The 26,221-nt window shown below is 43.4% G+C and overlaps 1 protein-coding gene across 1 annotated transcript; it reads right to left on the bottom strand.

Annotated features, from left to right (window-relative positions):
* Positions 1–703: 703 nt before the first annotated feature.
* LOC306706176 (ephrin type-A receptor 4-A-like) lies at positions 704–25,181 on the bottom strand (the record flags this gene model as incomplete). The annotated part of the gene is made up of 19 exons (XM_079173123.1): positions 704–1,494; positions 2,849–3,034; positions 3,225–3,412; positions 5,683–5,859; positions 6,597–6,806; positions 6,988–7,049; positions 7,144–7,329; positions 7,417–7,530; positions 7,755–7,813; positions 8,642–8,753; positions 8,862–9,021; positions 9,178–9,302; positions 10,833–11,366; positions 12,123–12,278; positions 20,616–20,970; positions 21,370–21,480; positions 21,771–21,968; positions 24,300–24,367; positions 25,025–25,181. The coding sequence occupies 19 exons, from the start codon at positions 25,179–25,181 to the stop codon at positions 1,377–1,379; spliced, it is 3,276 nt and encodes a 1,091-aa protein (XP_079029249.1). The 3' UTR covers positions 704–1,376.
* Positions 25,182–26,221: the final 1,040 nt, after the last annotated feature.

Raw genomic sequence — 26,221 nt, 5'->3', positions numbered from 1 at the left:
TTGCGTGTGCGTGTGTGTGTGTGGTAGTGTAGAGGGAAACAGATGTTGATGATTCGACAAGATTGCACTGCAAACTCAGCCCAATTTAGCCTATAAAAAACATGATGCCACACAGACGCTCGTGGTGACAGCCCACTCTTAATTTTCAGTCCTTTTAATTCAAGCTTCAGTTTCCCTCTACTACTCTCCTTCCTCTCTTTCACACACACACACACACACACACACAAACCCAACACTGTGCGTGATGACACCAGAAGCATTTCAACTGGGCGTTCTTCTGGATCTTTCCTTGTTACAGAAACCTCTGACTAACTCTCAACTTCCACACTTTCTTCTGCCAAACTCAAAAAGAGCTTACGGCGTCCTTTGATGGTGTCTACATTACAATACATGCTGTACATTATATACATTAGAATGCAAAAGCTTTGTTTGAACAACATCAAAACGTATACAAATGGATGGATTTGGGGATTTATTGCAATGCAATATGACAGTCATTACAATATTTCCTCAGTGTTTCTATTTTACAATGTACAAACTATAAAAAAAGACCATAAATAAACAAAATGCTCCATGTAGCTAATTCTTAGCATTAAACAAAAGACATGTACGATTGACACAGAGGGATGTCATTCTATTCTAAATGTTGAATTCAACAGAAATTCATACAAGTAAAAATCTTTCAAATTAACAATAAAAAAAAACACACACAAGCAAATCATACAGTTTGTTAGTACGATCTTCCAGTATGAAACCAGTAAGAGCTCGCAATGATACATTCTGTCCGGCTCCTCCCGCTCTCTCTATTGGGCAACTTTGCATATTCAGAATATTCAAAGATAGCTGACGTCTTGACAACGGAGATTCCATGTGTGCATTCACGCTACACACACCTACATTCACACCCACACACACACACACACACACACACACACACACACACACACACACACACACACACACACACACACACACACACACACACGCACACATACACAGACATACGAGTAAACACAAAATACATTTTATTCAAGTCAAGCCCAAAGCAGCAAAAGAAAGGTCGGAAGCCATTCTGCTTATGCACAGCCTTAACACGTCAGCCTTCACAAAACAGATAATAATATAATGAGAAATAGAACTGGATAAGAGGATGAGGCTTCAGTCTAAGCTCTCAGTAGCTTAATGCCATCTGTGGCCGCGTCCAGATCATGGTTTTCAGAAAACTCCACAGGATGGAAGTTCACAAAAGTGCTGCTTTTCTCATTCTCTTGTACTTTAAGCCACTCCTTGTAGTTCCACTGGTGAAAAGTTTCTCTAAAGTGCATGGATGAGGTAAATGAAATTCTTCTCAAAAAAGGCTTGTATCCATCTCCAGCTCAGACTGGAACCATTGTGTGTTGCATATGCTGCATTTGAGACAACATTTCTTGCTGCACACTAGCAATTACTAGGTCCTGGTGTGACGGTGTGATTATTCCAAGTCTGTCCATCTCCCTGTGGGTGCAGGGACAAAAATAGATGTTCAAACACACAAATCCACAATATGCAGTATTCAAAGGATAAGGCCGGTTTCATGACGATTGGCAGATACTTCAATTTCCCAACATACACATACATTAAGAGCTTATTGGGGTTCAGTGTCTGCTTAAGAACACGTGTACAACCATTAAACCACCAACCTGACCATCAATAGCCAACCCTGTCTACCAATTGAGCTATAACCTTATTATCAGGTTGTCTGTGTAGCCAAAGCCTGATATAGTTTGTGCCTTTGTGCCATATAACTCATTTGTTATTCAGAACTATTAAAATACATAAAAGAGTAACGCATCAAATCAAAGCAATGTCAACAAGAAACCACAACCGTGACTATCCTCAGTGGGATGGAAAATTCAAGAGACGCATTTTTGTAATAAATGAATATGTCATCTTCGCGTCGGTATGTTTTAGGTTTTTAATAGATTTCAAATGACATTAGACTTCTTTGAATAACCGAAGACAAACAATACCCTTTAGTTGGATAAATTCACTTATACATACATATAAAATAAAATGATGAAAAAACACTAGACTTATCCTTTAATCAAAGGAGGATTTCTCTATAGAAGCAAAAGGACAGGATTTGGGTTTCAGAAGGGTTCTGGTGCCTCTTTGTAGTCCAAGTAGCATTGACCAATCAAGTTGGAGCAGTCTTTGGTTGTAAACGTCGGAACACATAGACCAAAAAAGTCTAATCTCAGGACCCCATTGGCTATCGTCTGACGATGATTTAGATTATTATTGGTTTAAAAGTAGCTTATGAAATGGCTATATATGAGACAAACAGATCGACCTCGACGTCTCTCAACTGCAGTCTTGCATCTCAAGTTGCTAATCGGACTGTAAACACTGAGCAGCGCATGGTAAAAGAAGTCTGCTGGCTGGAGCCGGATCCCCAGAAATAAAGTCTATTGCCCCCAGGGAGTTACTCAGACCGATAGTTGATGGGTTCTGAGATTGCTCATTAATTGGAGCAATTACAGCATATATATATAAAGCTACTGACATCTTGACACATTGTAAAAGTGTCAGTGTGCTTATTGGATTGCTGAATTTGATGTCCCTCCACATCTTCCTGACATGAACATGCACTGCTAATGATATCACTTAATTCCCTTTAGACATGTTCAAATCACATTTCATACAAACTAGTTTGTTGTCTAATGTAAATACATGAGGAGATGTCTGTCTCTTGTTTTGACTTGAGCATGATTTTCGAGCAAAAGATGATTCTGTCAGCTCGTATTTTTGCGCTAAGAAAAGTGACGAACGAATGCCGAAGTCCATTTTCACATGAAGGTGCACTTACTGGTGTGTGAGAGCCAGGAGGCTCTCGAGGCCGGTATATCCTGCTGCTGCCAGAGTGTCTCTGTACCTCTCCAACCCGATGGACCGCAGCCACTCACATACCGACAACACTGGCACGCACACCTCTGGCAGGACTGACACACACACCTCTGAACCCACACCTGACTCCAACATAGTGGCTGTGTGTCTGTGAAAACACAGAGGGGGAGAGGTTGGTGGTGGCAAAGCACACTGAAATAATTGAAGAAGTGCCGTGTGCAAGTAATCATCTGGGTGAACGAGTGTCGGCGTGAGGACAGTGTGAACGCTGAATTAATATGAAATGGATATGTATGTATTTTCTGTATTTTTCTGTGATTTACATGTACAGTGTGTACCTGTCCCCTCCGGTCCGGCGCAGAGTACCAGGGTTACGGATGAGTTTATCCAGCATGTTGAGTATCTGGCTGAAGGTGGGTCTCTCTGCTCGCTCTCTCTCCCAGCAATCCAACATTAGCTGGTGCAGCACCACAGGACAGTCCATGGGAGCAGGCAGACGGTAGCCCTCTTCTATCGCTTTAATCACCTATAGGAAGGGCAGGCATAAATCAAGAAAAAGACTTTGCTCATAAAAAGAGGCTGAGATGTCGGTTTTTGTCCAAATTCCAGACTTTACACTTATAGTATACACTGCACACTATACTGATTGTTACAGTATATTGTGTTTGCACTTGTGTGTATTGTATACAATAAATCATTATGGTTTTGTGCAGGAAACTATTAAATATATGCGCCAACAGACTTCAATCAAACTGCCACTTTGAAAAGCCACTGCCAGTCAAATTTGACAAAAACAAAGCAGAACCTTTTGCCGAAGATTTATTGCTCTTCTGTTGTCTTCCAAAATATTTCCAGAGCTGCCTCACCATCAAATTTGTTTTAATTTTTTCCAGCTGTGAGCCGCACCGCTATTTCCTTTGTACATTATATTGTGGGACAATACGTTTCATGAGGGGTTTCCCAAGGCTGACGCTGTGGCCCCCCCGGCTCAGACAGAACTCAGACGTCTCAGTTCGACTATGAAAAAAGTTCATATTAACAGACTTTGTAACTCCTATTCATTTTCTTTGTGTATTCCTATTTTGGGGAAAACATTTTTCTATGTTTTGGACCTATAGTTTGGGGGCGTTGGGGGATGTAAACAGGAAGTATATTGTTGCGATGGAGTTAGCGTTTCTTTAGCCTGTATTTTGTTTTCATTTTGGACCATTGCCATGTGTGTAATCGCCTCCATGAGCCGTGTGTCCCAGTCACTGCTGCAGCTTTGAGTGCTGCTCAGCCAACATTTTGACGGTGAAAATACTTCATATTCAAAAATGCCTTAGTATGAAACAAGGAATTGAGTGGCAGCTATGTAGTTATATTCAAAAATAAGATTTTTAAAGTTATATCTAGTTGTTTTTTCATAAGCCAAATAAAGACAAGACGAGCATCTCAGCGTGTACTAATTAGCACTAAAAAATAGAAAGTAAATAAGACGGATAGAATGTCTAGAGAACGGCTTATGAGGAAAGTTTTCAAAGACTACAACTGTGCGGCAGATGAAATCAATCATGTCTGAAGATTTCCATATGCCAGACTGCGTCTTTGACCTACTCAAACTTAACAAGCTTTGATAGCAAAGTGATTGCAAATTTGAGCTGAAATAGGATTTTTGTCTCAGATATAAAAACTGAATCACCACTACATTTATATATATATATATATATATATATATATATATATATAGTGTGCTTTGCTGAAGGATAACACTAAGCAGCATTTTCTAGTCAATTTTAATTAAGACTAAATATTATCTTCAACGAAATATCTTGTGACTGAAGAACAGAATCCTGGCTTGCTGCTCCTTCTGCGGATGAAGGCAACATTTTCAATTTTTTAAATGGTGCAGAGGTCAAAGCCTCTGGGTCAGCATTCAGTACCTCACATAGAGGATCATTTCCCTCCAGAAGTCCTCTCCTAAGATATCCTAAAGAAGTGGTGCCTTTTTTCATGTGTTCATCTATTTAAATTGAGTTCATTTAAATCCAATCTGTGGACTGTACAGAAGTGAAAGTTTAATTTGACTTTGATTTATCAGAGTTCACAAATGATGTTGAAGGAAAATTGTAATTGATTGTAATGTTGGTGGACAGTGTTTTAGACAGGGAACTTTATCTCTTTTTTGTCATCTTCCCTCTGAGTTATGATGACATTGTTCTCACCAACTATAATGCTAAAATCTAGCTTTACGACAGAGTGCATGGGGGGGCGGGGGGGGGGGGGGGGCCAACCTCAAGTACAATCACACAGACAGCTTTTAAGCAAATCCCCACTTTTACCATATTATATAAACCACATATTTGGAAATTATAATGAAGATGAATCTTTGAGTTATTACTGAAACCGTAAACATTCATTAGATCTTAAAGGGCTACTTTGTGGTCAGACTCTGGCCTACCGTACTTGTGTACACACACATTTTGGGTGAAGTGACTTTTGTTTTTATTTCCAAATCACTGTTTAAGATTCCCCAGAAGTGAACAATAAAGCTGGCGAGTGGAGTGTTCTCATTACCAACAGGATTTATGGCCAGAACAATGAAAACAAGTTGAAATAAAAACCGAATCTTCTTTGAATATTTGAGCGTAATCCCTGTTCTGGAGGCAAATCCTTCATTCCTCGAATGCATTACATGATAATAATGGAGGTGAACGGTATTTTGATCTGACATTTAGCTTTAAATATGCAAAGTGTTTCGTGATTTAGCTCACTCTTTTGTCTTTGAGGCAACTCGTAGATATAAAAATGACTCACATCCTGGTTGTTCATGTCCCAGTAGGGTCTCTCCCCGTAAGAAACCACCTCCCACATGACGATACCGTAACTCCACACATCACTGGCCGTGGTGAACTTCCTGTAGGCGATGGCCTCTGGAGCCGTCCATCTGATGGGGATCTTCCCTCCAGGGGACAGATAGGTCCCAGTGGCCTCCTAAAACAGCGGGTTTTGACTTAATGCAATGACATTTACTGCTGTAGAGTATTTACTGATGCACACTGGATGTAATGAATAAGATGAAACTGAGAGTGCGTGTAAATCATCTGTGGAGTGATGGTCATCTATTTGTGCTTTAGAATGTAACCGCCGTGAGGCAATCAGGATTATTCATTTTTTTCCCTCATTCATGGCACTGCTGCTCTGTCCCTCTCTTCTACCTCTCGCCCTCTCATCCTGCTCGCGTAAACTCTCTCTCTTTTTCTTTCCATCTCTTTCAAAATAAGTCGGGAAGCCAAGAGCAAAGCCAAACTTTACTTTTAATGGCATCAAAGGAATAAAATAAATCGATACGAGAGTACTTGTTTTATGAAAGAAGCGGAACGCGCTTTGAAGCAGCGGCGCTGTGTGTGTGTGTTTGACCAATCAGCGACGGTCGTCTTTGCAAACCACACGCCAAAAGTTATTGTACTTTCAGAAAGTGCTACCCCCTGACTAGAGCCTTTTTGGGGGGGCAAAACGTCCCCACAATGTAATTCAGTTAAAAAAAAGACAAGTTTTTTGATCTGAAAAGTTTAGTTTCAAGATTTATTCTTTGATTGATGCATCTATCGTCTATAATACATATGTCTTATAACAATAACAGTCCATACACATAGGCTGTCATCAGATAGTATGTATATGTTCACATCCAGTTTGCGTGCATACGTTCCTTCTGTGTGTGTGTGTCTTACCCTTGCAGTGTAGGCAGCCTCCGGGTCGTCCTCCAGAACTCGACTCAGGCCAAAGTCAGACACCTTACACACCAGGTTGCTGTTGACCAGGATGTTTCGAGCTGCCAGGTCTCGGTGAACGTAGCTCATGTCTGACAGGTACTTCATGCCTGAGGCGATGCCGCGCAGCATGCCGACCAGCTGGATCACCGTGAACTGGCCGTCATGTTTCTGGAAAATTATAATTATAGAGACAAGAGAACAGGTTAACGCGGGCCACGACCACAAGCTGGGTAGTCACGAGTGAGTGCCTTTTATCTGGGAAATTGCTACATTTTCAGTCCAGTGGGTAAAGAAATGCTACTAAAAGCTAAATTCATGAAAATGAAACTGTATAATCAAATGCCCGTACCCGAAGAAAAGCATCCAGGGATCCATTTTCCATGTATTCTGTGATGATCATCAATGGTTTGCCTAAACAGGTAAGTTTAGAAATATTGAAATACAACAGGCACATAACCCAAATACTACTAATAATAAGAGTTCACAGGTTCTGTCCACAACTCACATCTTGTCACCACACCCTCCAGCCTGATGATGTTCGGATGGTCAAACTGGCCCATGATGGAGGCCTCAGACAGGAAGTCCCTCCTCTGTTTGTCAGAGTATCCCGCCTTCAGACTCTTGATGGCCACGTAGATCTCCCTCTTTCCCTGAACACGCAGCCGACCACTGCAAACCTCCCCGAACTCTCCTAAACACAGAGAGCAAACAGCAGTGTCAGCACCAAGGGAGCATGTGCGTGTATGTGTCTGTGTGCGAGCTCTAATGCCAGGCTTACCCATGCCAATAACCCTCTCAATGTGAATGCTGCTAACATCAATCTCCTTGGCAAACTCGTGGATAGCCTGATCGGGATCTTCATAGGTGAACGGGTCCACGTAGATTTTAACTCCTGCCATAAAGGAGATGCGGGAGAGGAGAGGAGACGAGGGAGGAGGGATGCAGAGGAGGATATGAAATATGAGTTGTATAACTGCTGGTGCATATGTTATGTAAATGTCTTTGGCAGAATATGTCTGAGATGTGTGCAGTTGGATCTAAGTGAAAAAGAGCATCCATCTGTCTCTCAGTTTTTTTTGTTTTTTTAACAGTACGGCATATGTGTGTTTGAAATACCTGGGTTAAGATGTTTCTCCTCCTCTGAGTCCTGCTTTGTTTTACTGTACTTGCTCCTCCTGATGAGACAATAGAAGTGATAAACATTCAACACACAATCATAGAAAAGACACTTACGACCGTCAAAGAATTCCTGTAAGAATTCTTTTCACTTGTCACATGTTTTTGTTGTGATAGTTTACAGTTAAGAGAACTGATAGAAGGGCAAACTTGTCCAGTTGTTGTTTTTTTTACACACACATTATTTTTTTTCCCCAGTAGCGTTGTGCATTCATTGGGTTTTTCCGGATTTGCTGCGAGAGAAACAGCAATGACAATGAGAACAGAGAGCAACGGGCTGCAGGAAAGACTCAGAGCGAGTAGATGAAAGCATTCAGGGGAGAGAGGGAGGAGGGGCGATGCCTCAGGTAGCGCAAGATAAAAGGTGTTTTCCATTAAACAAAGAAACTGTCAAAAACACCTTTGTGGGTGAGCAGGTGTGTGTGTGTGTGTGTTTGTGGGCACTTGTGCATGCTTGTGTGTGTGTGTGTGAGTGTGCACGTCAGCGGAAGCTGACACACAAGCTGTGCTGCTGAAGAGACAGTAATGACAAGTCAGGGACAAAGGGATTATCACTGTCTCCACTCTAATCCCCTTTAAAAGCTCCAGGTAACACACACACACACACACACACACACATTATTTAACCACACAATAGCAGGGGAGTTGTGAGTGTTGTTTGTGTGCATTGTGGTAATTTGGTCAAAAGCAGTGGTTAAGGTAGAGACAGCACTCAGGTTGACGTCAGTGATGCACTGATGGGAAACCTCTAACCAACCTATAGGTGTGCACGCATGCCCGTATGGATGCCTGTATGCGCTTGCGTCTGTGTGTGCGCGCGTGCATACCTGCGGCTAATGATGAAGACGGCTGCAGATATCAGCAGTAAAATTCCAACCCCACTGACAGACAACAGCAGGAAGGCTGAGTTAACTCCTTCTCCAATCAGGGGGAAGGGATCTAACAGGGAAGGACACAAAAGGTCATCAACCAGAAAGTTGCAAACTCCGTCACACTAAACTTTTGGTGCATCCTCTAAAAAACTCCGACACATCACTGTCACAATACCTGAATTGGTGGCGAATTCAAACGGGGGGCTGAACTCTCCGTATCCAGCAGCCGTGCGAGCGCGCACATGAAACACGTACACAGTGAGGGGGTTGAGACCTGTGACGTCGACGCTCCGAGAGAAGGTCCTCATTATGCGGTAGGACCTCTCTTTCTGATCCTGATTAGACGGGACAAAGAGAGGGGGGGGGGGGGGGCTCTTTTTCAATGCTCGACTGCAAATCTATCGTCAACATCAGTGAAATAAAAACAGCGTTGCCAGCATATTGGCATTCCAGACAGCTGCCTGAGCTGCATTAACCTGCAGGCGGCTCACCTTTTCATAGAACTTGACCTCGTATTCCAGGATAACCCCGTTGGGTCGATCCGGCTGTTGCCACGACAACGACAAACTGTGCCTGGTGAAATCGGTGGCCAAGATGGCCGACACCGGAGAGGGAGCTGGGAGGCAGAGGAAGATGGGCAGATGAGGTGAAAATAGTATAAACTTTGTAGAATGACACACTGTATATTCTGTGATGCTGCTAATAAGATAACATCTCTAATAATAGTTTCACAGCCTTGAATACTGTTAAAAAGATGCGTTTGGTGCCGGTTTGTCAGCAATCCCATTGACCCAGTGCACCTGAGAAATGACCTAAATCTCATTCCTTCCTATTCCGCAGCGACAAGCCTCATTCTCCACTTTCTCTCCTCCTCTTACATCCTTCCATTTCCCCCTTCCTTCATGGCGTTTGTCCTCCTCTGTGGCTGCTCATATGATATCGGGCCATATGGTGGTGCAGGTTGGACTTGACAAATCCCAGTCAGTTCTCATGCTGTGCACACACAGCGAAGTTATTTCCCCGGGGCACCCGGAAACTAAGCAGGTGTGCTGTTCTCGAAATGCCATCGTAAAGACTTAAAGCAATGACAGTTTAGATGTAACAGCATGCACACAAAAAAAAAAGAAGCACACACTGAAAACTAATGGAGAGCATGTGCGAGGAGCGCCACACAACGGCTGACACCTTCACGACTTAAATGAAACACGCCATAAAATCTGGGCGATTTTTCACACACTTCTGTGGTCAAGAGCTGACCAGGAAAGCCCCGCCCTCACACCAATGCTGTTATGGCTCTACTATTTTGCGATGGGGTGTTGTCATTTACTGTTCCCTCAAATCCACTTTCCCCTCAACACGCTCTTCCTATTTGTATTCAAGTCAGTGATTTACATTTCCCAGAATGCTTTCTGACATCCTCTTAAGAACAGCCCTATAATTAATTCAGCTGTTGTTAGATGTAGGAGGACAGAGTAATAACTATGGCAACTATGACAGTGATAGTAAGAGCAAGAGTTGTCAGTTGACAAACGTCTTGTAGGTTCATTACTAGTGTTGATGCTGTTGTTAGTGGGGAAGTAGTCCATTTGCGATATATGGTATTTTTATACAGTATTACAATGTGGCCATGCCTTTTATGTGTTATTAAAATGTTGTGCAAATTATAGCAAATATATTTAAATACAGGACTGCTTTTCAAAACTAATTTAGTCCGTTTTTACTCATTAAATGTATTTGAAATGTTTAATTTATTATTTATTCCTTATCTCAGAATGTATTTTAGGTCAGAAAGAAAGACACGGCCGAAGCACAAGATGCACAGAAAACATATTTGGAAAGCGTTAAAGAAATACATTTTCAAAACGTATTTCTTCAATCATTTTGAATTAAAGAATACATCACCAACAGCTGTTTTCAGCAGTGTTTAGGGTGGATAGTAGTTGTAGCATGCAAGTATGTAGCTCCATACAGAGGTTGTTCATAACATGCTTCCACAGTTTCAAACATTACCCATGGGGCTTTGCTTCCCTGTGGGCCAACATGCAGTGAACAGCAGTTTGTATTGCGCTGACCCACTTACGGACAACATCTATAAGCACATTTTGTGATGCTGCAACAGTCTGACGAACAGATTTATCACACTCACCAGCTTGGTTGGTGGTGACAGTGACGGACACACTCTGGGTTGCCCCTGCACCGCTGGCCTGGGAGACCCCGTTGCGTGCATGGACGATGAAGGTGTAGTGTGTGTGGGCCCTGAGCTCGCTCACCACCACCCTGGTGGTCTTCAGGCCGGTTTGGTCGGGAGAGAAGAGCACGTCGGAGCTACAGGGCAGGCAGCGCTGAGAGCTGGAGATGGAGCCTGAGCCGAGTCTCAGGTAGTCTCCAGGCACTGGTCTGCTCTGGTAGACACCTCTCCCTGACTGGACTTCAGATCCCACAATCCCCTGGTCTGACTGCATCCCCTGGCCACTGTGCTGAGCCTCCAGCTGAGAGACGCTGTGATTCCTGGGGAGAGCTTTACCGCTACTGTGACCGTGGCTCGCTGTTTGACAAATGAGACACTCGAGACTGTAGCTGGTGTCACTTCGTCCTCCCAGCCGGCGAGGGGGGGCCCACTCCAAGACCACCGAGGTCTCGTTCACCACAGAGATGAGCTGCTGTGGGGCTGACGGTGGCTCTGAGGAGGACACAAGCTTGAGGATGAACAAAACCAACCAACTTTACGTTCTATCTGCACATAACTGGGGAGAGATATATACGGGGTGTATCGGGGGGGTGTGTGTGTGTGTGTGTGTGTGTGTGTGTGTGTGTGTGTGTGTGCTGCAAACTCTTGGCACGAGTTGGAAAGTAGACATCTGGCATCAGACTGAAAACCATACTGTTCAGAGATGTTTTTGATGGGTTGGTGTTTTCTTCTGCGGTATTGCTTTTTTGTGTGTCTTATGTCTGAGGGACAGAGTGTGTGTGTGTGTGTGTGTGCGCGTGTGTGCGCGCGTGTGTGTGTGTGTGTGTGTATGTTTTCATTTTTCCCAGGCCAAGGAAACCATGTGCCGTATATAGGCATAATTAAGTTTATGACACACAGACCAAGGTCTCCAAGTCTGTAACACAGGACCTACTCAGAGACGTGGAGAGAGTGACAGAGAGAGAAAGACAGAGTGAGAGGACATGTATTCACTTCTCAATGTCTTTACTTCCAGACAGGATGTAGATGGTGGCTTAGTCATAAGTAATGGGATCATGAAACAGGGGTGGCATTCAGACAAGTTTGTGTCTCCCTCTGTTTGGTAGAGATAGAGCTGTGGGAGACAATGACTCTGCCTTCTTGCTTTTATTTGCAAGCAATGCTCACACATATTGTCTTTGTTTTCACTTATGTATAGTCGTACTAATATTTGTTTTTGTGTGTGTGTGTGTGTGTGTGTGTTCTTACGGGTGCAGGCCATGGAGGGAGGGTCGCTGTCAGCGCGGTAGAATACAGAGTGGCAGTCACAGGCAGTCGCCCCGTCTCGGAGCGAGTGGCTATGTGGAGGACACTTAGAGCATCCTGCATCTGAAGACTTGGTCTTGTAAAAACCAACAGAACAGGCTGCAGAGGGACAGACAAAGACAGATTTAAGACTCTGTATTAATAACAATGCTTATAGCCAAGCACACCAGCATCGGGAAAAAGTCAATAACAACAGGTCACATTGATGCAAACTTTATGCAAGACACGAAACAAGTACTTGGTAAATGAGCTCACATGTTACCTTGAACAGAACACGGTACTTGTTTAAAGGTGGTGCTTTGGTGCAATGTTTTGATGAAAAGTTCCCAGTTTTACTTGTACTTTACATGTATTTTATTCTAAGCTATCATATGCACATAGGCTGAGCTGAAATGTTTATCGGCAGTAAATATATTTGGATGATTTATTCATTGTTCAAGTAAAAATTGCCAAACACTTTTTGTTGTTACAGCTCATAAAATGTAGATATTTTATGTTTTTCTTTGTCGTCTGTGAAAATGAACTGAATGTCTTTGAGTTTTGGACAAAATAAGCAATTTTAAACAACTCAACATGGGGCATTTGCTGTGCCTACTTTTTATAGAACAAACGGTTAATCCATTAATCAACAAACTAATTAAAATAAAAATAAATCATGAGTTGGAGCCCTATTGTGCACAACCCAACAGTCATCCCAAAGATAAAATATCAAGCTATGATGGTTTCAAAATAAACAACAATAGTCTTATATGTTTCGGTGAGAAACACTCAACGGGATACTTTTAAAACGTTCATGTCAGTAGTCAGTTCATAGCAATTAAAGTCCGCCCTGATGTGTGCTGCAAGCAGAGCAGTCAACACTGACTACAGGTCAGCTGACCCCTGACCCTTCATACAGTCCCTGTTGTCTTCCGCATTGACAGCTTCAACAGCTCACACAACAAGTTAATCAACACATGGACTTCATTTCGATCCGTAGAAAAACAACTTTAAAAACAAAAATCTAGAGTGAGCGATAGATATGGCATGAAACGGGATGGGCCCTGTGATGTCTTTTATCTTTGAGAAGCAAAGAAAAAAACACCTAAAGAACACTCACTGATCAGCTCCCACTCACAGAAACCAGAAACACTGAACACAGAACTGAATACATCAAAACCGAAACGCCAACACAAATATTACTGACATTTAAATATATGGAGGAGAAACAGAGGAAGAGAGAGAGAGAGAGAGAGAGAGAGACTGAGGGGGGAGGAGGCAGCCAAATCTTCTCTCTGTATCCCAAGGAATTCATGCATTGACAGAGCAACAATACAATAAATGAGTGCCTAATTATACCGCTTGACATCCACTGGTGAAGCCAAAGAGATGGCAAAGCGTGGCTGCTTGGAAGACATTTCTCTCTCTTTAAATTCGGTAGGAAATCCTTCATTTGTTTCCACTGCAATCATTTTTTCAACACCTTCCTTTTTCATCATCACAGCCTATTCACTCTACTTCCTCAATCCCACCATCTTTCCCAGTTCTCCCCCCAACCCTTTCACATTTCCAAGGGAGATGAAGACATCCCAGTGGGAGTGGATAGGAATGCGGGAATGATGTGTGTGCGTGTATGTGATTGTGTGTGTGTGTGTGTGTGTTTGAGTGTCTCAGAGTGCTTTATGACACTCTCATCAGCAGATGAGAGGGAGGAAGTCTCCTCTGTAATCTACTCACACCGACAATCCTGCCCCATCTGCGTGAGCCGCCATAGATTTGCTCTTTCACACACACTCAGTTGCCCTCCCTTTCAAATTTTTTCACAACCTCCCTCATTCGCTCCCTGCGCACTTCCTCCTCGACCTCTACTTATCTTGTCTTTGTATCTCTGATAACTCTCTCGCTCCTGCTGCATCTCAGCATACCCCTCTCCTCTCCAAGTGCCAAACCTCCAGAAAGCTTTGAAGTCCACCAGCAGCGTTTATGGCTCGATTTCGAAAAAACCAATTCAAATGAGACCGCACACGAAAACACGCACGGCTGGAAACTACAAAGTTGCAACCTGTACATTCATAAACACATCTACAGCTGATGAAGCTGGCTTTGATCCGGTGAACGACTTATCATAATGTGTCTGCTGGTGTAATCAAATGTGAGATAAGACAAAGAATTATCACTCTTCGGCTGTTGTGCACATTCCTTTGTGTTTAATCATCAACGTGGGTAAGTAAGCCATGGATGGGAAAGGCAGGGAATTAAAGGGAGAAAGACATAGAAAAGTATTTGACCTGCTAAGGACTTCGGGGTTGATTATAGACCTAAACAAGACTCTGCCAGGGAGGGTAGCACACCGCCTTTGTCTCTGTCCCACCCAATGCTCTATCCTTGTCTCCAACAGAAGGAGGAAGAGAAAGAAAGGAGGAAGTATTTGAAGCCATAAACTTCCTTCAGCACCCTCATATGTCTCTATTCTCTCTGTTGTGTGGAGCCTTTTGTGTCTCTTTTAGCGCTGGTTTCGGCAGGAGGGGGGTGAGCGCTGCTGACCTGGAATAAGAGCTCATGAGAGTGCCATTAACCCGACATTAACCCTACGCTACCGAGGACCGAGCTCGCCCAATAAACTGGGAGGGATTTGGACTAACGCACATACCGATGAGATAAGGCGATAGGGATAGATACGGCTGCATGTCTATGAGCACATTGTGCCTGTTAGCAGCAGAGCAAATGTACCGCAATCAGCTCTTTGTCGGCTTGCGGCGAGGGGCGAGAAAGTGACGGGAGTGTAAAGGATGGAGGGAAGGTTGACTGGGACAGGCAGCGAGAGAAATAGACTGACAAGGAGTGAGATATAAAGAGGTGAAGATAGAAAAAGAGAGTGAGCGAAGAGGAGGGAGGGAAGCGGAGGGGAAGGTGCCCTTTGATTACTATCAGCATTGTCGGCATTTGCATATGCATTCATCTGCTACCTAAAATGCAAATGCGGCTCACATGAAATCCAACTAAGAGCCTTGTCGGCACACTGTATGTGGTGGGTGTGTATGTGTATTCTCCTTGACCCCGTGTTATCTGTCATCATCCCTTGTTCTTTCCCAGCAGAGGGGTGTAGATGGAGGAAGTACCCCCGACCGCTCCAGTGTGACACCTGTCTCTGTGATGGATGGAGGGAGGGACGGATTGACGGATGGATGGACGGATTGATAGACTGTCAGGCAAGAAGGAGGGACACTATTAATCACAGGGGTCATGCCCTGTTAATTAAAACCCACAGAAAATGCCGGAGATAAGATGTGATTCTTATCTTTTACCCTACTGTATGTCTTCATCGAGAGGACAGCCCCAGAAACTCACATTCCGACACAGCTTGGTATCAAATCCATCTCATATCTTAACGTGGGCACCAGCTACTCAAATCACTCTGAAACCTCAGGAATGTTCAGGGGAAGCCGCAGCTTTAAGTTTGCCTAAATTTAAATGCTCACAAAAACTGGTGGTTTTGAGGAGAAATCTGTATGGATTTGTGTGTGTGTGCCTGCCCAAAGCCAACAGTGCGAGCATTAGCATGTGAAAAGGACTCTACAACAATACCCCCACCCCCCCACCCCCATCAAACACAGAACACTGCCCGCCACCAGCAGTAGCACCCCCCCCCCCCCCCACCCCCCTCCTCCCTGACCGTGGATCAGGGGAGAGGAGTTGGAGAAGAGAAAGGAGGGATAATGAGAGCAAGACAGAGAGACAGCGAGGGAGAGCGGGGCTTGTTCCGGTGCCAGAGCGCTACAGACGGACTGGTGGAGCTGGCAAACCTCCTCTTCATTAAGAAGAACCTGGGAGAAGGAGACAATAGAACACACACAGACACACACACACACACACACACACACACACACACACACACACACACACACACACACACACACACACACACACACACACACACACTCTGATTGTGATGGTGGAATGCAAACCATTCCCCCCACCTGGGTTTGGTTTGCTTCAGACATTCACTTGTGCCATTCCTTTGCCTGCTTTTTCACCTGCATACACACACACACACACACACACACACACACACACACACACACTCACACACGTACTCCCTCTCTGTTTGCCCCACCACACTCTAGGCATTTCTGGGCAGCCCTCCAAACTGTGAGTATATGGGAGGGAGGGCTTTGTTAGGCAGAAAATCAGAGATACAGTACCCACACACATCCACGGGTGCACAAACACACACACACAGAGTAAATCAGCAATCCAACACGACCAGAGTCCAGAAATGCGGTGCAATAATTAGAGGGACTGAATACAGCGATTACGCACTCTTTCTCTCATCTGCTCACTCTTTCTTTCTGTCATCTCTCTCTCTGAGTGTGGCTTTCTTTCTCTCTGTCGCTCTCTTCTCCCTCTTTTCATCCCTCTCATTGCAAATGCTTTCTGCTGTTGATGAGACACTGCAGGTGCGTTGGAAAGAAGCACAACCGTGAAATCTCTCTGGATGCAGGGAACACACACACACACACACACACACAGAGCAACAGTCCAACCCTCCCAGGCAGTGAGCGGAGTCAGACGACAGAAAAAGGAGGCCAGTGCAGAGACAGTGAAACAAAAAGCAGAAGGCTCCCCTTTCATTCCGCCTCTCCGGCCGTTCACATTTCAAATTCTCTCTGTTGTTTCTCTCCTCTTGTCTCTCCTCCCTCGTTTCCGATCCTCCCAGACGGATCGCAGCTGTCAAACCTTTGACGTCTTCATCTACCTCGGTCATGACCCTGCACTCTGTAGCTAAACTCTCTCTGTATGAGTATGTGTGTGTGTGTGTGTGTGTGTGTGTGGCTGTCAGTCAGAGTTTTTGACGTCTTCATCAGGCTCAGTCATGACCTCGGTCTTAACCACGGGTTTAGAATAGAGGGGGAGTTCCCTTTCTCTTGTGTTTCTCTACTGGTCCCCTTTGCCCCTACTGACGAACCCCCAGCGGGGGAGGGGCAGCCCTGTATTGATGCCTTCTGCTGTCAGTGGCCTTCTTTCAATCCCCCTCTTGCCCCATTCAACTTCTAATCCCTTCTTCCTCTCCAGAGCTTCTCCTCTCATCTTCTCCATCCTCATTACTCCGTGTCAACAGTGAAAATGAACTTTTCACATTTCGCAGCGTTAGCTAAGTCGACTCTTGTTTCAGTTCAATTCCACGGGACTTTTTGGGAATGCTAAAATGCATCAGAAAGGCAAAAGGACAGGACAGAGAGCACCACTATCTACACAGAACCATCCAGGGCTCTTAGCATGAAAAGAAAAAGTTAAATAAATAATGCCAACTTTTGCTGTAAATAACAATCTAAGATGTATGATAACTTACAAAACACACAAGGTTGAATTGGGCTTGTTTTTGAGTATTTTAGTATTCATATGCTTTGAGGTATATCATGGATGAAATTAAAGGAATAGTTTGATGTTTTGGGAAATACATTTACGCTTTTTTGCTCAGAATTAGATGAGAAGAATGATGCCACTGGCATATCTGTCTGTTAAATGTGAAACCAGGAGAAGGTTAGCTTAGCTTAGCATAAAGACTGGAAACAGGGGGAGACAGCTAGCCGGGCTTTGCTCAAAGGTCAAAAGAACCTCAACAGCTCACTAATAAACATATCATATCTAATTTGTTTCAGACAAAGTTGTTGTTATAAGGGGGGCTATAGACAGGACTGTTTCTCGACCCATGGAGCTGTGATTTCTTCAATCTTTTCATGAAAGTAAATGACTAGTTCCAAATGTTTGCTTTAAGCTATTTTGTGCATAAAGTGAGGATGTACATGATTTCTTTTTCTCTGCATCGTTCAGTATGAACCTCCCCATAATCACAAGCGTCTCTGTCCAGCTGTGAGTGGTTATATACACTCAGCTTCTGTCTGTCTGTGTCTGTTCTACTGACTGAGTGAAGGCACGTGAGAGGATCCAGAAACCTTTCGTCATCAGAGACGAGAGGAGAGGCAGATCATCCAAATCTCCTCTCAAAACTCAATGCCTTTTTCTTCCCTCCTTCCCGCTCTGCCCCCCCCCCCCCTCTCTCCTCTCTTTCTCTCTGCGAATTTCAAACTTAAAATGGAAGAGGTGTTCAGTCGCCTATCCAATACTGCAGGGTCAGAGTTTTCGCCGAGCAGCATTCGGTATTCATCCAGACTTTGATGGATTTCCACTGAGGCAGCTGAGCCCGGCCAACAACCTGACAGGCAGCGAGAGTGGGGAGACGGAGAAGAGGGCAGCAGATAGATAGATGGCTCTTCACATCTGCTGGAGGTTCAACAGTCAAGGGTCTCTCCTAAATCTAGTTGAGGAGGAACATCTTTCAGCCTTCAGGGACCACCCCGCAAACCTCCTCTTCTTTTCAGATAGAACAAACGGGGCTAGGGGACTAAAGGTTTTAGAGAACATTTGTCACACACAATTTTGGCTACTGCTCTTCTTATTGCAAAGAGAAAATGTCACGTTGTTTCCCCCTCTCTTTAACGCCAACTGGCACTGACTGCATTGCTCTCTTTATGTCCATCTTTTTGCCTTTCTCTCTCTCAGCATCTCTTCTTTTCTCTTTGAATTATGGGTCTGTTTGTTATACAATTAGCCTGCTGGGATAGGCTTAATAAATATAAAGGAGGCAGCAGATCAGTGAGTCCCTCTCCCTTCTCTCTATTGGTCTCTGTGCATCTGCGTGTGTGTGTGTGTGTGTGTGTGAGAGAGAACATCTTGTGTGTCTGTTGTGTATGAGACTGAATAAGGGGAGTGAAGCAATGTTGTAAAAGTGTCTCCACAAAGTCTGTTGTCCCCCGCTCACCCAGCTTTCTCACACATTCAGTTGTCTTCACTATCGCAACAAGTCACTTTCAAACATTACACGTCACCGACGCCACATGTATGTTGGTGAGAGGTGTGTGAACAGCTTGCATATTAGTTACCGTAAAGTTCAGGCCAGATTTGTAAGTGATAGAATGACATTTTAGTCCAGATGGCTGCTGTTATGTCAGCACACCGCACAGTGAGACCTGAGAGCTTCCACTTGTCTTTGCAGGGAACATTTTTTTTTAAAACTCTTTATATCTTGGATTTATTCAAAGATATGGGGTTAACTCATTATATTGAGGATATTGTATTTGTATGACATAACGCTATGTTTAAACCGCTAAATAGGAGTTACTTTTCAAAAGAAGCTGAAAGTACAGACTCGTACCAGTTTTTTGAGAAAACATTTTGAGAAATGCGCTTATTTGCTTTCTTGCTAGAATGATAAAAACTATTAATAATACTAATATAAGACTGTGAGAAAAGAGGCTGCAGTCAGAAGACAGTTAGCTTAGCACAACGACTGGAAACGGCTAGCCTACCCTTAACCTAACGCTCACTAATTACCACATTACACATTTTTATGTTTAATCCATACAACAGCAATGTGTAACAATGATTGTGGTTTTATGGGTGCAGTAACTTTCTAGAGTCTTGTTTTCAATGTGGCGTTGTCAGGCAACCAGTGGAGCGTCCATAAGATATAACTGGTTTCTTTGTGGGCTTTAGAGGTGTTGGTAGGTGGTAGATTTTGGGACAGAGCCAGACTAGCTGTTTCCCCGTTTCCAGTCTTTGTGCCGAGCTAAGTTACCCATCTCCTCGCTCCAACTTCATATTAAATGGAAAGATATCCAAGATAGATAGATTGCCAAGTACGTTTGCACATACAAGGAATTTGGTTTGGTGATTGGTGCACAACACGAAGCATAGTGCAATAGTAGAATAAACAATACTAACAAATTAAGAGCATGTTAAATTGAGTCTGTTATTAAAGTAGCAAATGTATATTTAAAGTGAAAGAGATGATTCGCATTATTACTCATCTCACCTAAGTCGGCAAGAACCCAAATAAGTGGATTTCCCAAACAATTATTCCTTTAAGGCGCGAGTTTGCACCTGCCAAAAATATGAATGCCAATTCCGTTGAAAAATGTTTCACCATTCAAAAAGTACGTAGATCATTTTAGCAATAAACACGTGTAATTCTTAATGCAACAAAGTGGATTGCCAACTGTAACATGGTCTTTTGCCAACCCATCTCCAAATGACTTTGGCCCTGAAGAAATGTCTGATTGGACTCACTATCATTTTGTAAAAGGTGAAAAAAACACTGATTCATTTGTTGTGGTGTTCCAAACATGTAATAGCCCCTTTAAGAGGACAACTATTCTAAAAATAATCTTTGGAAAAACAATCCATCGAATAATCAAGAAGGTTTTAATTACAACACAAACCAAATCTCTCTCTCATTGTTTTCTATTGTTAGCAAATAGCTTGTTAACTAGAGCACTAATCATTGTGGGTCTTAGAAGTAGCAACACAAGAGGAGTGGAGAGCTTATAGATCCAAAATGGATCAATGGGACCATCATAAAAACAAACAAGCAGCTCTGGTGCACGCAGCTTCACTTACCTTTACATGTGCCACCCTTCTCTTGATATCCCCGGTGGCAGAGACATCCACCAATAGGAACCAACCACTCTCCATCAGCACCGCAGTACATTTTAGGCTCCTCTCTCTCTTCCGATTGGTTGACACAAGACCCCCTGACCTCCACTAATGAAGACGTATCGGCCCCGGTAACAGTGTCGGGGAACGTTGCCAGGTTGCGAATGGTGAGCGGACATGTTTTGTAGAAAACTCTGACGGAAACCAAAGCGATGCAGGCGCCGACATCCTGAAAGGCCAGGTAGAAACCCTTCCGGGTCGCGACCTTCACGTCTCGCACCTCAGTATTCAGTTTCATGATGCGGTCGCCGACGTCCACCTGGACGTAAAGAGAATGGAGCCCAGTTAATGAAATGCAGTAAACTGTGTCAGCCCTCATTAATTCAATTCGCTTGTTGCTATTGAACCACGGCTGATCTTCACATTTTCAGCATTTGGCGCTCATCCAGATTGACTTCTATTGACTGCAAAGGTAAAAGAAGCTGCAAAGCCAACAATGCCAAAATCAGAAGTAATTCTTGCGAGGACTAGGCAAAAGCACCCAGCCAGCATTTCTAGGACGGCAGAATGGACATCCAAGATAAAAGTGCTTGTAAAACAAATAAAAAATTACTGCTAAGTGCCACCGAGTTTTTTATTTTCCAGATAAGAGCAAATTAAAGTGAGTGGAGGCGGGAAGATAAAGAACTCAAAGCCTGACTCAGTTGTTCAGTGTTACCTGGGTGAAGCTCTCGTCTGCTGCCACAGTGTCCACCTTAATGAAGCTGCTCTCTTTGATGTAGCTCTCTCTGTCTTCGTTAGACTCGTGGTAGTAGAGATTGAATGTCTCCTACAAGACAAAAGGGACAGAAAAAAAGTGAGACTGAGGCATCTATTTATCATCATCAGCGCTCATCTTTTCTCTTAATATGATAATGAGTCAGAGGGGGGTTTGTGCTTGAATGACCAGCAGCTGTAATATATAATAAAGCCCCATTAGCAGCCGCCTGTCCATTAACTAATTAGCATAAAAGTTAACAAGTTAAAGAGTCAAAGTATTTAACGGAAATCCTTCATGTCATCTAATTTTCTACTGCGCACGAACCATACAATGCTCATCATGCGTGTGTTGTGTGGTACCTTGCAGGTGCCGGTGACCCCCGGCAGGCTATTACAGTCTCTCAGGGTGAACTTGACTTCAACGTAGACCCGCTGAGCACCGGACCGGGGGATCCAGTCAGTCCTCAACCAGTTGTTTTGGTTGGGCTCCAAGACATTGCACACCTGGTATGTTCTGATGGGGATGTTCTTCTCATCCATTATACTCACCTCTTCCCACTGCAAACAGACACACATGCAAATGTATTATTACACGTGTGAGGACGTCTTGATCACATGCAAGCTCCTTAACGATAAACTGTTCCTACTTAACTTTAAAGGCCACCACTTTAAAACGTGTGCCATTAATATCATCAAAACAGATGCTATATCAAAGTGATCATTAAAAAGTGGAAATGAATTGGCAAAGTTGTGAAATTGTTGTGTAGAAAGGCAGTTAAGAGCAGGGTCAAAACTGTTTCTTATTCAATAAACACATTTAATGATTAGCTGACAAGTTGTAATGCTAAGTGATGTCGTCAGAAAATGAAACCCGGGATACAAACAATACATGATACTGTATACAGATGTTGTGAAGAGGACGTGAATGTGGAGGCAGCTTGTATATAAAAGGTTGAGGTTCTGACAAGTACTTGAATGCTCACACAGGTAAGGGTTTTAAAAACTAAGCAGGCTAAATGAAACAGTCCCTGGTGGCTGCTGCAAATGATGATGCAATTTTGACAAAAAGTCAACAAGGCTAAATGTTAACAATGATTATTACAGCAAGTCTCTAAAGGGGGATTTTCATACTGCATGAACTGAAACCTATGGCATAATGTATGTTGGAACTGTAATCTTGAGCCTTGGTAGACAGAAATACTGTTACAGAAGCGGTGACCATAACAACATGCTCCCTGTGGAGAACTTATCTTGTTTTTCTAACTATGTGAAGATATATTTGGCATCACAGATACAGAAAAAAAGGTTCAAATAAATTTCAGAGGCTGGGGCACATTTGAAAACATTCCTTCTTGCATCAATATTTTGGAGTGGAGAGTGGTTCAGATTTGTTGCGACTCCAAGGATTTTAAAGGCCCATTTCCATACAAGAGAAGCATGCTCAACCTTCACTGCACCATCCATCTCAATACAGCCGACTATTTGCCTTGTACTGTGACCCTTCAAATGACCGCTTAGCCTCCCAACTCCAAATTGGCTTTTTATTGCCACTGAATAATAATCTGCTCTGGTGAGAGCTGTATACACACTAAACGCGCCGTGTCGAAAGAGAGAAAAAGAGAGGGCGAGTCAGAGAAAGACAGAATGTGCTTGTGTGTGTGTGTGTGTTGGGAAGAGGGGGTGTCTGTGTTTGAGTGTGACTAATTGAGCCTGATCAATATGTCATCAGGACTGATCTTATTGGCCGATATTGGCTTATTACAAATATACTAATGAACTAATATTGGTGTATATGTTGGCAGAAACTGCAGTGCAGTAAAAAAAAAAAAATGTATGTACATTTGTCCTAAACTTTGCTTAAATCAAGTTCATTATTGAAGCTTTTTTTTGTTGCATTTGTTTCTTTAGACTTTTTCATTTCCAGTGAGTTTACTGTTGAGAATGTTGTCCTTTTGGACAGTTGAGTTAATGTTTAAACATTGGTTTATGATATCAACACCAGATTTGTATTATTCTCATATTATCGGCATCGTTATCAGCCTCACAATTCTAGCATCGGTCCGGCTCTTTGGTCTGGAACTGTGCACTCCTACAGTATATGAATACAAGAGTGTGTAGACATGGTCATATCTTTGTGTGCTGTTGAATGTTGATATGTGTGTGTCTTTGCAATGAATGTGTGTATTAGGATGAGAGCTGTGGAAAAAAAAACTATCGTGGGGTATGATGCCTCCTTGTCTAGGTTCTTTTGTCAGCAGACAAAAATCACAGCTGTCAGAGGGGAAAAAAAAAGCTTTGCCCCAACCATACAGAGATGGTGTTTTGTGTGTGCGTGTGTGTGTAGCTGAGGGATGCGGAAGGTGGTGGTGGGGGGGTTCTGTAATCAAAAGCTCAGTGCGTGCAGACCAGGACCCCGTCAATCAAGCGGCATGTGAGAGAATGAGAGCATGGTGACCGAAGAAATAAGTGTCAAGTTCACCAATAACTCTTAAACCAACAAAGAAGTGAGAGAGACACTGAGCAAGAGGGAGTGAGAGAGGAAGAGGAAGGACATAGATGGCAGATCACAATGTACCAATAACAAAAAGTACAAAAAGATGAGAGGATGCAATACAAAATAGATATCTGCAGGATTCATCCTGGCAACTGCATGGTAGTAAAAATCCCTAAAAAATGACACCCACCACCAAGCTGGTTTATGCCTTTTCGTGTGCCAAACACGACGCCAGCAGTCTCATATTAGCACTTAGTCTTGGTGAACAACAGCACATTTCAAAATCTGTGGGATGATTATTTACAGTTTCCAGACCAAGTGTGTACAAGTGTGTGCGAGTGAGATAGAGCGAGTGTGGTTGAAAACAGTGTATCTGTAAAAAAGCTCCCACTCACCCCTCCCTCGGAAGGACTGGCGGCCCATTTCAGCTCTCCTGGCACTGTCCTGGTATCCAGCAGGGTCACTAAAATGCACATGCAAGTGGTTTCAGGGCAAACAGCCGACATCACTGCAGTAAAATACAATTCTTCAGCAGTGAGAAATAAGTTCAATTTGTTTTTCAATTGGGAGACTTACACCACAAGATCATCACTAAATAAAGTACTACGGAGGAAGCTTGGGGCAAATATGAGTCTACTTCAACAGCCGTGTTTATTACATTATATCAGATAAATCAATATCATTTCAAATTCTAATATTGATGTAATGGCTTCAAATCTTATTTATGCATACAGACCAGGAGTGAGTTTCAAGGTTCAACTGTTGAATAAATGAATAAAGGCCTAAATGTTTCACACTTATCTGTACACTATACTGTGCGCTACAGTGACCACATCATGCGAAAATATCCAAGAAACGAAAGATATTCGTGACCATACTGGGAAGACGTGACATGCAGCTGAACTACTTGGAAGCAAAACTCCGCGAGAAACCAGGAGGAAATAATAAAATGTCCCCTAATCCAACTTTTTGTCCGTTCCGAGTTTCATGCATATATTCCCCCTGCTCCTATCCATTCCAGGACACGGACGGAGCGCACGCAGCGGTGTCTCCCCGCGTGCGGGAGCTGACAACCCGAATGTGTCCCACACGCGCTCAGACGAATTCCCTCCTCACTCACCTTCGTTGGGTGGATAAATCCTCGTCCTCGAACTTGAAACTAGTGGTAATATCCAGATGAACGTGGAAAATGTTCGCCATACATTTGCAGCCATGTGTGCCGAGTGACAGCGTGTGTGCTGCCCGTTGGCTCTGCGCGCGAGCTGAAGCGGCTCCATCCCGGTGGGAAAAGTGTGTGTGAATGAATCCAAGTGTGAAAGCGAGTTGGATGCAGCAGCGGATACTGGGGCGGTCTCTTACACTCGGATGCTTCCCATAATGGTAATTCAAGTGACATGAGCCAACTGGCATACAGTAATGTGGTCCATGTCTACGTAAATAAAACATATAAAAAGACAAGGACACACTGAAATAGATTTTTAGAAATTGTTGAAATGATTTGGTGGACTTATCTGTAGCTCTATGGTGTAAAACAGGGCAGCCTGGTAAGTAACAGCACATATTTTTGCTTAGCTGACTTTGAATAAAATAACGCTGACATTTTTGCGTAATTTTCCAGGAAGACACTTCGTGATCTCCTGAACAACAGCAGGTATAAGGGCCGGTCAGGACCCCACTTTGAATACACTAATCTAAGGTAAACAGAGGATACAGTAAACTCCTTTGCACGGTCGGTGTCGCAGTGATAACCCTGAAAGGTGCCAGCGGGCACGGGGTCATGAAGGTCACATCATCACAAAAAAAAAAGTCATATGAATACCAAAACATGAATGTGTCACAATTTCCTGATAAAGAACTCAACTGCTTGGATTTGGTTGCCTTGATAACAACTGGGGTTTGTTGGAAGCTCTTTGTCCAGAGGAGCATGAAGAGTGTGACTGCAGCGCCACCTGTTGGTGATTTCTTAGGGGAAAGAGGAGAAACCCAATGGATGATCAGGGATCTGTCCTAGTAGGGCTTTTGGATATGTTAGGGCAAATACGATGAGGAGAAGGAGCTTCAATCATTCCCCCACCAACGGGATGCAATGAAGAAGAAAAAGCGCAGAATCATTCTTTAATAATAAGACAGTTATAAACAAAAAGGCACAGGACTATGGCCTCGTGTAGAAGCGTGGTGGCGCAAACAAAGAGCCAGCTCATGACCCGTCCTCCTACACTCTCCCTCTCTCAAAGACTCTGGTGAACAATAACCATCGAGAGAGGCACAGCTTGAAGAAGTACAATCCTTCATCTCTACTGTTGTGTGTGTATTCTAC

The sequence above is a fragment of the Pholis gunnellus genome (assembly GCF_910591455.1).
Source record: "Pholis gunnellus genome assembly, chromosome: 14".
NCBI classification, from domain to species: Eukaryota; Metazoa; Chordata; class Actinopteri; order Perciformes; family Pholidae; genus Pholis; species Pholis gunnellus.
The sequence above is the reverse complement of the archived record's forward strand: the minus strand, read 5'-3'. Positions and strand labels throughout refer to the sequence as shown.